Here is an 11,568-nt window from a genome sequence, read left to right on the forward strand (position 1 = left end):
AGCTGTCTTCAGATACACCAGAAGAGGGCATCAGATCTCTCTACAGATGGTTGTGAGCCACCATGTGGTTGCTGGGAACTGAACTCATGACCTCTGGAAGAGCAGTCAGGTGCTCTTAACCGCTGAGCCATCTCTCCAGCACGTCCTCGAGGGTCTCATGTAGCCGCCCCCACCTCCAAGGGCTGGTGTTACAGGTGTGCGTCATCACGCCTGGCTGTGTTCCTTCCTTACAGATGAGGAAATCACTACTCAGAGACACCAGGTCACTGTTTTAGGGATGAACAATACAGGCTCAAACCAAGGTTTACATAGTCCCAACGGAGCGGCCAGACAGCCAGACTAGAAGCCAAAAGGCGACCTGGGTGGGAGGCACAAACTGATGGTAAACTAAAGATTTAGAGTCCTAGCATTGGAGAAGCAGAAGCAGGAGGATTGCTTTGAGTTCGAGGTGAGCCAGGGCTTTAGATCAGCTTAGGGAGTTGAACAAAACTCTATCTCAAAGTGCACGATGAATGAATGAATGACAATAACTGAAGTCCTTTTTTGCAACTATATACTGCAAAGGTGACCAGGTAGCCTGGATCTAGTTCCTGGAGGCTCCAGTGCCTGGGCGTTAGAATGGTCTACTCGTACTCTTAGCTATTAAATCTGGAGAGCGTTGAATTACCAGCAGTGTGTGTACGGGGAGGGATGAGCTAGGTAGAGACACAATCATAGCCCGCTACGTAGGGCGGGGCCTCCTGCGCAGGCGCAGTCTGCAATGGCGGCTCTAGGACCGCGCGGACCGCGGCTGGGTGGCGAGCCGGCTTCAACCCGGAGCTGCCTGAGTCACCGGCCCCGCCCTCCCGAGCCGGACACAGCGGGAGGCCCAGCGGCAGGCGAGCAAGACCGCGGACCGCCGGATCCGTAAGTGAGACGGGGCGCTTCAGTCTAGCAGCCCTGCACCCCGCTGACCCGGGATCCGCTGTCCTCAGATCTGGCGAGACCCTAAAGTCGTGGCCTTCGGGGTCTTAGGACCCGTGTTCTCAGATTCGAACAACCGGGCCTGTCAGACGCTAGTCATTCCCTCCAGAGCACTCCTTGCCATCCCGGAACTCAGGATCAAAAATATAACCCCAAAGATCAGAGAGGCACCCATAAATTATCTGGGGCGTCTAGAACCACGATCCGAGATCCTGGTTCCAATTTGCGGTGGGTAGAACTCCGTTATCCGGGATCCTCTGGGCGCACAGCCATAATTTTAGGCCGGAGTCCCACAGATCCCTAATGACAGTGTAGTTCCTCTGTCGAAACTACCTGAATGTCCTAATCCACATTAGGGACTTCCTGGACTCAGCCCTGGGTCACCCCTACCCTGAGCTCAATTCTGGAAGGCCTGGATCTGAGACACGTCCGGTATACCTTACCCTACTGGGGTGGGGGGTGGGGGGGTCCTTACATGGGGAATCCCCTGTTTCCCGCTGCCTCAAGACAAGGGTAATCCAGGCTGGCGCTGTAGCCGGGGTAGGTTGGCCTTGAACTGATCCTCCAGCCTCAGCCTCCCAATTTCTGGGATTACAGTTGAGCGCCACCAGGCTCGTCCAGCTCTACCCCTGTCCTCATTGACCACATTTGCAGTCAAGCCTGGGCCAGGGTACCTGCTAGACCCTAGGTTTCACACCTTCCTGTCACCTGTCCAGATTCTGCCCCCATCCCGAGGCCTCTGTTCTGTCCCCAATCTAATTGCCGGAAATGCTTTCTTTTTTTTTCTTTTTGCGGGAAGGGCTGGGTTCTTGGCAAGACGACTACCTGACCCACCCCCTTTTCTTTACAGGACTCTGCTGCAATCATGTTCTTGGTGAATTCGTTCTTGAAGGGCGGCGGTGGCGGTGGGGGAGGCGGGGGTCTGGGCGGGGGTCTGGGCAATGTGCTCGGAGGCCTGATCAGCGGAGCTGCTGGAGGCGGCGGCGGTGGAGGCGGCGGTGGCGGCATGGGACTGGGAGGAGGTGGCGGAGGCGGTGGAACAGCCATGCGTATCCTGGGCGGAGTCATTAGCGCCATCAGGTAAGGCGGAGCCTAAAGGGGCGGGGTGGGACAAATAAAGAAGCTCACTTAGAGGTCCGACATGGGAATCCTAATTAGGTTGGGCTGGTCCAGACTGGAAAAGTGGCCCTAAGGGGATCCCAACGACACTGGTGTCACTTTTTAGAAACTGGGTTAGCGGGGTTGGGGATTTAGCTCAGTGGTAGAGCGCTTGCCTAGCAACCGCAAGGCCCTGGGTTCGGTCCCCAGCTCCGAAAAAAAGAAAAAGAAAAAAAAAAAAAAGAAATAGAAACTGGGTTAGTAAACCTGCTTCTGTGGGTCAATAAATAGGATGCAGTTTCTTGGGGGTGGGGAGGAGGTACTCTTCTGTGTTTGGGGAAGGTATGTATCCAGTCTTCACTGGGGGCGGAGCCAGTGGATCTGAGGTTGCTCCATGATTTAAGATTTGACCTAAGTGGAGCTTGCTGTTATAGGAGAGATCAGAACCCCCGAAAGAAGAAATGGTCCAGAGAAGGTTGTGTGGGGTCGGGAGCTGATTGGGTTGGTGGATAAAAATCCTAGCTGGGGTAAGAGCAGGTGACTGACACCTGATTATCTTTGGCGATCCAAGCAGTGATTCCTGGGAGGAGTAGGTGTTGATGGGAGAGAGGTTAGGAAGCTAGATAATCTGCAAAAGGAGCGATGGAGTCAGGCTCTGGACAAAGACCTGACCTGAGGAAGATGAGGCATAGGGGAAGCTGGTGCAGACCGACCCCTTAAGAAGTGAGTTCTTCAAGGGGCGGGCCCTGTTAAGTTTGGTGGGTTTTCGGGATTTTGATTGGGGCTAAGATGCTTCTGACCTTGTGATTGGTGGGTGTTCCTGGGGCAAGGTAAGGATTCTTCCGTGGGGTGGGCCCTTGGGAGGTGGGAGGGGTTGGCCTGATGGAGGAAAAGGAGGAGCCGCAGAAAGCTGTTGATTGGGCCAGGTGAGAACGACGAGATAGACGAGGGGAGGAGGGACCCATTAAGGAAGAGGAGGGCTGGAGTTTGAGGGGTTGACTGACCGTTCTGCCGCCCGTTGGAGGCTCTGCCCCCATGCGCTAACTCACCCTTGTCTCCCCTCAGCGAGGCTGCTGCGCAGTACAACCCGGAGCCCCCGGTAAGCGGCCCTAGAGACCCTTCCTCCCCAGGCCTGTTGCCCGCATTATCTTACCCATTCCTATGTATAAGGCTCCCCTAACTTCCTTGGGAAATTCCCCTGCCGGCAAGAATGTCCTTTTTGAGGGCCCCTAGGGTCTCAGCCACGCTACTTGCTACACTCACTTCAGGTTCCCTGATCCTCAAACTGCCCAGCCCTCTCTGACTTTTCCCTGGGATGCTTGAGTATGAGGAGAGAGACGTGTTTCTCCACGTCTTTTCTGAAATCGTTTCTCTCTGCAGCCCCCACGTAGCCATTTCTCTAATATTGAGGCCAACGAGAGTGAAGAGGAACGTCAGTTCAGGAAACTTTTTGTCCAGCTTGCTGGAGACGTAAGTATCCTGCGTGGCTGCTTCACGGTGTTACTTGACTGTGAAAAACCGGAAGTTCCCACCCCGTTTTGTTTTATGGTATCCAGACCTCTTTCCATCTCCCTTGAACCATACTTAACTTCTGCCATCAGGACATGGAGGTCAGCGCTACAGAACTCATGAATATCCTCAACAAGGTCGTGACCCGACGTAAGTGACCAGGGTCAGGGAGTGATGAAGGTGTAGAGGCGTATGGGCTGGGATGATCTTTGACCTCTGACCTTCAACCTGTCCACCCATCTAACCCCCCTCAGACCCAGATCTGAAAACTGATGGGTTCGGCATTGACACTTGTCGGAGCATGGTGGCTGTTATGGATGTATCCTTTTGGGGCCAGTCTGGAGGATGTCTTGGGTGAAGAGGGTGTTTTCTGGCAGTATGTTGAGGACAGACAAGGTGAAGCCTTCATACCTGAGGACACAGGCCTACCTACATGACACCACCAGAACTTTACCTGGATTAGGAGACCCAACCTTTACAGCTACCTTGTTAGATAAGGACGATGTAATAGGAAAGGAAACAGGGTCAGAGAGACACAGTGGTTTTGTCTCTGGCCAACCCACCCAGAACTCACTGGACTTGAATATCTGATCTTGGAAGCTAATCTTGGGGCTACTCGAGACTTGGATAACAGAACCAATCATTTGGAGAATACATGGCAGGTTAGGAATTTGGACTTGGGAGTTTCGATTTGAGAATCTAAGCTGCTTTTATTTCTCTATTTACTTTTAAATGATATTGATTGATTGATTGGTTTTTGAGACCGGGTTTCTCTGCCTTGGCCGGCCTGGAATTCACTCTGTAGACCTGGCTGGCCTCAAACTCCGAGATCTGCCCACCTTTGCCTCCCAAGTTACAGGATTAAAGGAGTGTGCCACCACCATGAGATTATCAGTTTTAGGTGTACTTATTTTTATTTTATGTGTCTGAGTGTTTTGTCTGAATGTAATTATGTGCACCTGATACATGTCTAGTGTTGGAAGAGGACAAAAGAGGGTATCAGACCTCTCAAGAGTGTGTTACAGGGGTTGGGGATTTGGCTCAGTGGTAGGCGCTTGCCTAGGAAGCGCAAGGTCCTGGGTTAGGTCCCCAGCCCCTAAAAAAAAAAAAAAAAAAAAAGAGTGTGTTACAGACAGTTGTGAGCTGCCATGTGGGTGCTAGGAATTGAACCCAGGTCCTTTCTTCAAGAGCAACCTATTCTGTTAATCTCTTCAGTCTATATATCTATATCCATATCCATATCTATATCTATCTCAAGGGGCATAACTACATGCATGGTACATATGTTCACATATATACATCCCAAGAACATACCTACATGTGTAGGATATGGAGGAATGTGTACAGAAACTCACATAAACATTTGCACACGGGCCAGGCAGTATTGAATCCTGAGTGTGTACACATACATCTAGCACACTTTACTCACTATCTCCTTAGCTCCTACGCCCCACCCCCCACCCCAAGGCTCTGTGGGATCAAAGATGAGTGCCACCACTGCCCAGCTAAAACTTCTTTTATTTTTAATTTATTTTTATTTTGTGTGTATTGGTGCTTTGCCTGTATGTATGTCTGTGTGAGGGTGTCAGATCTTGGAGTTATAGACAGTTGTAAGCTGCCATGTAGGTGCTGGGATTTGAACCCAGGTCCTCTGGAAGACCAGCAAGTACAATTAACCACTGGGCCAGCTCTCTAGCCCCCAAGCTGTCTTTCAAAGCACAAGAGTTCTGCCTGCTTTTACTTGCTATGGGCTGAAGGCCTGCACCACCAGACCCAGCCCAACCTTGTTTTGTCTTTTGGGGTAAGATCTTTCTGTATACTCTGTATATTCAAGTTACCATGAAACTCCCAATGCTTCTTTCTCTGTCTCCTCAGTGCTGGGATTACCACATAAGACCCTATCCAAGAAAGGGGGGGGTCTTATTGTGTAACTCTAGCTGGCCTGGAATTCACTGTGTGGGCCAAGCTGGTTTCAAACTCACAGGTATCTGCTTGCCTTTGCCTACTGGGTGTTGGGATGAAAGGTGTGTGACAACATATCCAGCCCAAACTTTGTGCTAAACAAATGAAAAACCCCAAATAATTAAAAGCATACCTCTGGTGACATGCTCTAGTGTTGAATGGGAGCTGTTAGGCCAGATCCCCGGGTTTATTGTCATGTACCCAGTCTGGGTTTAGTTATCGTGTGTGTGTGTGTGTGTGTGTGTGTGCCTGTGTGTGTGAATGTGTATGAGACTTGGTATTAAACCAGGCCTCGTATGTGGTAGGCAGGGACTGTACCTCAAGCTTGTTGCTTTACCTACATGTAGAGAGGCTCTTGCTATATAGCCCAGACTGACCTTGAACTGGGTCTAGCCTCCTGCCTCTCCGCTTTCTGAGTGCTAGGTCAGAGTACATCCTACCTCATCCAGTTTCTTTTATTTCGTGCTACTGTAATTTTTGGATCCTCTGAGGTGGGTCTCAGGAGGCCGAGGCTGGTCTTGGAGTCGGGGTGTAGCCAAACTCCTGATGGTGCTAGAGTTGTAGGCTTGTGCTGCCATGCCTGGCTTGGCTTGTTTTACTTTTTTCCGAGGGCATGTGTGTGTGTGTGCATGCATGCACATGCTCTCCGGGGCCCAAGGACATTGGTTCCCCTGGAGATGGAATTCCAGGTGGTTGTGGCTGCATGATTTGGGTTGTGGAAACCAAACCTGAGTCCCTTGGCAAGAACAGGAAATGCTCCTAACTGGAGAGTTGTGATAGTCAACCTTCCAAGGTTAGCATTAGGGTTAAACCCAGCACTCAGGAGGCAGAGGCAGGCAGATCTCTGAGTTGGAGGCCAGCTTGGTCTACAGAGCAAGTTCCAGGACAGCCAGAGCTGTGTAGAGAAACCTTGTCTTGAAATTCAAAAAAAAAAAAAAAAAAAAAAAGAAAAAAAAAGAAAGAAAGGTTAGCATTATGGCATTAACACATACACACACACTGCATTTTGTCACATTGTTCTTAACAACCTCTTGCTAGAGTGACACCACAGGCAAGCTGGGCTTTGAGGAGTTCAAGTACCTCTGGAACAACATTAAAAAGTGGCAGGTAAGTGGCAGCCTCTGAAACCCCCAGGATCTGGACACCCCGCCCCCTTCCAAACCACAGGGACCCCATGCTCCGTGATGTTTGGTCTGACTGTTGTTTTCTCTGTCCTTAGGGTATATACAAACGCTTTGATACTGACCGATCAGGGACCATTGGTAGCAATGAACTCCCAGGGGCCTTTGAGGCAGCAGGTGGGCTGGCCGGCGATGATGGGCAGGGGTTGGGGCAAGCAAATTCGCACCACGTTATTGGGGATCGAGAAGGCCTGTGTGCGGGTGCCGAGACTGAACCGGTTTGTGTTTTTCAGGATTCCACCTGAATCAGCATATCTACAGCATGATCATCCGCCGCTACTCGGACGAGACCGGGAACATGGATTTCGATAACTTCATCAGCTGCTTGGTCAGGCTGGATGCCATGTTCCGTGAGTGACACAGTCAATCTCCCGTGAGGGTGGGGATTTGTTAACCTTCATTGGCGAAGGCTCCTCTAAGTCAGAGCTTAACATGAGCAATGCTGGACTCCCCAGGCAGTAACAACGGACTTGAATGGCTCAAACACTTGTACAGTCATGTGGATACTGGGAATTGAACCCAGGATCCTCAGCTAGGGCAGTAGGTGCTCTTAACCTCCGATAGGGTAGTAAGAGCCACCTAGGCTTTGAAGGGAAGCCCAGGAGGAGGTGTAGACCAAGCAGGGATCTGAAGTAGCCCAGGGACTGAGGGAGGGCTGCTTGGAGGAAGGCACGTGTGAACTGGGACACGGTGGAGGAGGAATGAACAGAGAGAGATCGAGGAAGAGAGGAAAGAGATAGCGCTTCTGTTGCCGTTTTTAGGTTTATTTATTTATTAATGAAAGTTGTGGAGCTCAGAGGATAACTTGCAGGAGTAATTATTCTCTCTCTCTCTTATGCTAAAGGCATATACTATTACGCCTAGGCTAGCTTCCTATTTATTTATGATATATATTTTATGTATATGAAGTTTTGCCTGTGTGGCATGGATGCCCGTGCAACAGATGCTTGCCTGATGCCAACGAGTGTCAGAACCCCTGGAACTGGAGCTACAGACGGTTGTGAGCCGCCATGTGGAAACTGGGAATTGAACTCAGGACCTCTGCAAGAGCAGTAGGCGCTCTTAACCGCTGAGCCATCTCTCCAGCCCCATCTTATCTGTTTTGTTTTGTTTTGTTTAATTTATTATTTCAAGTATGTGAGTACACTGTCAGCTGTCTTCAGACACCAGAAGAGGGCATCGGATCCCATTACAGACGGTTGTGAGCCACCATGTGGTTGCTGGGATTTGAACTCAGGACCTCAGGAAGAGCAGTCAGTGCTCTTAACCACTGAGCCATCTCTCCAGCCCCCTGTTTTTTTGTTTTTGTTTTTGTTTTTGAGACTGGTTTTCACGTAGTTCAGGCTGCCTTGAGACTTGATTTGTAGCTGAGGGTAGCCTTAAACTTTTGACTCTGAGGTGAGAGCTTTTATTAGGATTGACGTAAGAGCCCTAAGACTACCTCCAAAATGGCAACTATCGTCCTGTCATGGTGGAACCCAGCACTCGGGAGAGCAAAGCACTTACTCCTAGCCACTACTCAGCCAGGAAGATGGAAAGTCAGAATTTTTGACTCTGTGTTTGCCTGAGAACTTAACTGAGCAATGAGAAGAAGCAGGAGTGATGTGTGCTGTGCAGCTGTGGATACCAAGGTCAGGGGTGCTCCGACAATCGTGGCATTGTGGAGCCACGGCAAGGGAGGGGCGGAGTCAGCCGTGGCTTACAAAGCTCCTTTCATCTGGCAGCTGAGGGAAGATGATGCATTAAGAGTGAAAACAGGGGCTGGAGAGATGGCTCAGTGGTTAAGAGCACCGATTGCTCTTCCAGAGGTCCTGAGTTCAATTCCCAGCAACCACGTGGTGGCTCACAACCATCTGCAATGGGATCCGATGCCCTCTTCTGGTGTCTGAAGACAGCTGACAGTGGACTCAAACTTTTGAAGGGGGAGGGGGGTAAGAGTGAAAACAGAAGTTGGATGTGATGGTGTGTGGACACAGGATGATCAGGACTTCAAGGTCATCCTTGACTACATGGCAAGTTTCAGTCAAGCCTGGGTTTTGTTAGACCCATCTCAAAGCAAGGTTAGTTCATCAGTTACTTAGTGAAAAGGGCTAGAATCCAGCTTAGTTGGGAGAGGGCTTGCCTCCCATACATGAAGCCCTGGGTTTGAGAGCAGGCACTCATTAACCTGAATACCCACACCCATAATCCAGCACCCAGGCGATGAAGCAGAAGGATAAGGAATGTAAGGAGAAATGTCCTCTCAGCTGTGGTAGCCAGGGCACCAGTGGCACCAAGGACACTGTATTTGGCCACCTGAAGGTGGAGACTCAGCCTTGGTATGGGAAGGAACAGACATAGTAGTGTGGGCAACTCTGGCTCGGTTTGGCTGTGGGCGGAAGGCATGGATTCAGGTTCCAGGACAGGAGTGGCCTAAATCTAAGGCCAAGATTGGCAGGTCACCTCCTTCAGGGCCGGTTTTGGTTACAGCTGGAGAGGGTGTAGCACGGGTGTCAGGAAGGATGCGCCTGGGCTCCAGTCAGTTTTCTGTCCTGTCTTGTCGAGTGACCTGCAACAAGACAGGACATATCACTCTGCCTGTTTACTTATTGAGGCGCCAGGGATTAAATCCCCTGCCTCAAGCTTAAAGAGTAAATACTTTATCATTGTGTTTTAATACCTGAATTCTGACATTTAAGTGATTTAACTTTCTTCCTCTTCTTCTTTTTTTCTTTCTTTTTTTTGGAGATGGGGACCGAACCCAGGGCCTTGTGCTTGCTAGGCAAGCGCTCTACCACTGAGCTAAATCCCCAACCCCTCTCTTCTTCTTTTCTATTACTACTATTCCTACTACTATTACTACTACTACCACCGCCGCCGCCACCACCACCACCACCACCACCAGAGTCTCATGACTAACCTTGAACTCCCACATGTAGCTAAGAGTAATATTGAACTCAAGAACGTCCTACCATAACCCACCTAGTGCTAAGATTTCAAGCGTGTATCACCACCACGTGCTTTCAACGTTCTGGAGAGCGCTGTCATCATCGACAACATCGTTATCCTATAGCCAGTCAGGGTGGCCCGTGCCTTTGATCCCAGAACTCTGGAGGCAGAAGCAGGGAGCTCTCCGTGAGTCTGAGGCCAACCAAAGGGTACTTAGTGAGACCCTGCCTAAAAACAGAGTGGAATAAAACAACAACAAAGGGTGTGTGTGTGTGAGAGAGAGATTATATTTCCGTTCTAGAAGTTTCCAACCTTCTTTTCTCCTCCAGGTGCTTTCAGATCTCTTGACAAAAATGGCACTGGACAGATCCAAGTGAACATCCAGGAGGTGAGACGGCTTCTCTTGGGGGTGGTGCTCAGCGGTGAGGTCTATCCCCTACCATCCGGTTTGCCCAGCAGGCCCTGGGTGAGGTGTCTGGTTCTCCAGGGTCCTTTGCTCACCTGTGCTCCCCTCCTTTAGTGGTTGCAGCTGACTATGTATTCCTGAGTGGGAGTCACAGACCTGCCGCCTCACTGCTCACTGTGGAGCCTTGAACCTGATCCTGTCTGCAGCCACGTTTTTACGGTCATGTCCTGCTACCCGGAGGCCTTCCTTTTCCCTATGCTGGTACCCAGCTTCCCAGTCGGCAGCCAGAGCTCAACGTGCCCCAGCTTGCTGCACCCTGAGTTCCCCTGGCTCTGAGACAAGCTAGCTTGCTCTGCCGAAGGGTCACCCCACCCCAGCACACCCAGTCCGCACCCTCTGTGACCTCCATCCTGTCTGTGTGCCAAGCCTAGCACTCCTATTGCTTCCATGTCCCAAGGGCCCTGTCTCAGTTCTGGGAGGATCACGCCTGTCCCTACACACCTCGTTACACACTCACACAGTTACCTCCCAGGCAGCCAAATAAACTCCAGGCCATCCAGTGCCGCACACCCTAGTGCCTATGCCTGCACTGTGTTCCCCCTGCACAGCTGTCGGGCCCAGGAGGAAATAAACTCTCCATTTGCTGCTTCCTTCAGACTCTGAGTGCGGAGAGGGGGCGCTGAGTGCAGGGAGGAGAGCTCTGTAGAGTGACTTGGTTATTTATTTAATGCGTATGTGTATAATGTGCATGTATATATGTGCAGTCTGTGTGTGCCACCCTCTGGAGGTAGAGCCACCACTGGGGTCCTGGGGTGAACCCGGTCCTCTGCACAGCACCCTCTCTCCAGCCCCACAGGTGGTCTGGGGCGTCAGTCACTGCGGCTGGATCCGTGTGTTTTCTGCTCTGCGTCTTTGCTCAACTTCCAAGTTGGGGCTTGGCCTGGTTTTGCTGCTTCACCTGGGTCCCACGCAGGCTGAGAATGGGACTCTGAACCCCCAGAGAAACTGTGATCTTCTCGCAGTTTCCCAAGCGGTTAGGAGAGCTCAGCGACCCTCTGTCTCTTGGGGTCATGTTTGTAGCTCTCCGAGCTTCGTTCTTTTAGGTCTTCCGACTGATTGATTGGTGCTGAGGATGGAACCCAGGGCTTTTACACATGTACGTGCTCTAACACCACCCCACACATATATACACCACACATTCTCCCTCTTACACATACACACACACCATACCCCCAATACTTATAACACACACGTATCATACATTCTCATACATACACACACCACACTTCCTCATACACACACACACACCATACCCCCCACACACAAACACTTAAGCTACATACCTCACACACTCACACAAACATACCACACACATTTACCACACTCACACATGACATACACACTCACACTCAGACATCACACATACCCTACACTCTCACAGATATATACACACACCACACCCACACATGCTCACACCCTCCCACACCCTTATTTGCTGGTGGATTCTGTGCCCTTGCACTC

At 50.8% G+C, this 11,568-nt stretch overlaps 1 protein-coding gene across 1 annotated transcript; it reads left to right on the forward strand.

Moving 5' to 3' along the window:
* The first annotated feature begins 795 nt into the window (after positions 1-795).
* On the forward strand, positions 796-10,697 carry Capns1 (calpain small subunit 1). Its single transcript, XM_032893960.1, has 11 exons — positions 796-906; positions 1,814-2,043; positions 3,127-3,160; positions 3,442-3,531; positions 3,663-3,720; positions 3,825-3,889; positions 6,571-6,639; positions 6,752-6,830; positions 6,947-7,063; positions 9,971-10,029; positions 10,162-10,697. The coding sequence occupies exons 2-11, from the start codon at positions 1,829-1,831 to the stop codon at positions 10,186-10,188; spliced, it is 813 nt and encodes a 270-aa protein (XP_032749851.1). The 5' UTR covers positions 796-906; positions 1,814-1,828; the 3' UTR covers positions 10,189-10,697.
* The last annotated feature ends 871 nt before the right edge of the window (positions 10,698-11,568 follow it).

Source organism: Rattus rattus, chromosome 2 (assembly GCF_011064425.1).
Source record: "Rattus rattus isolate New Zealand chromosome 2, Rrattus_CSIRO_v1, whole genome shotgun sequence".
NCBI lineage: Eukaryota > Metazoa > Chordata > Mammalia > Rodentia > Muridae > Rattus > Rattus rattus.

What these genes read in the sequence shown, in the direction of transcription:
- Capns1 (XM_032893960.1), top strand. Translation starts at nt 1,829, where the DNA reads ATGTTCTTGGTGAATTCGTTCTTGAAGGGCGGCGGTGGCGGTGGGGGA. An exon ending in GCATGGTGGCTGTTATGGAT is followed by an intron (nt 3,890 to 6,570) that starts GTATCCTTTTGG and finishes ACCTCTTGCTAG; the next exon opens with AGTGACACCACAGGCAAGCT. An exon ending in ACAACATTAAAAAGTGGCAG is followed by an intron (nt 6,640 to 6,751) that starts GTAAGTGGCAGC and finishes CTCTGTCCTTAG; the next exon opens with GGTATATACAAACGCTTTGA.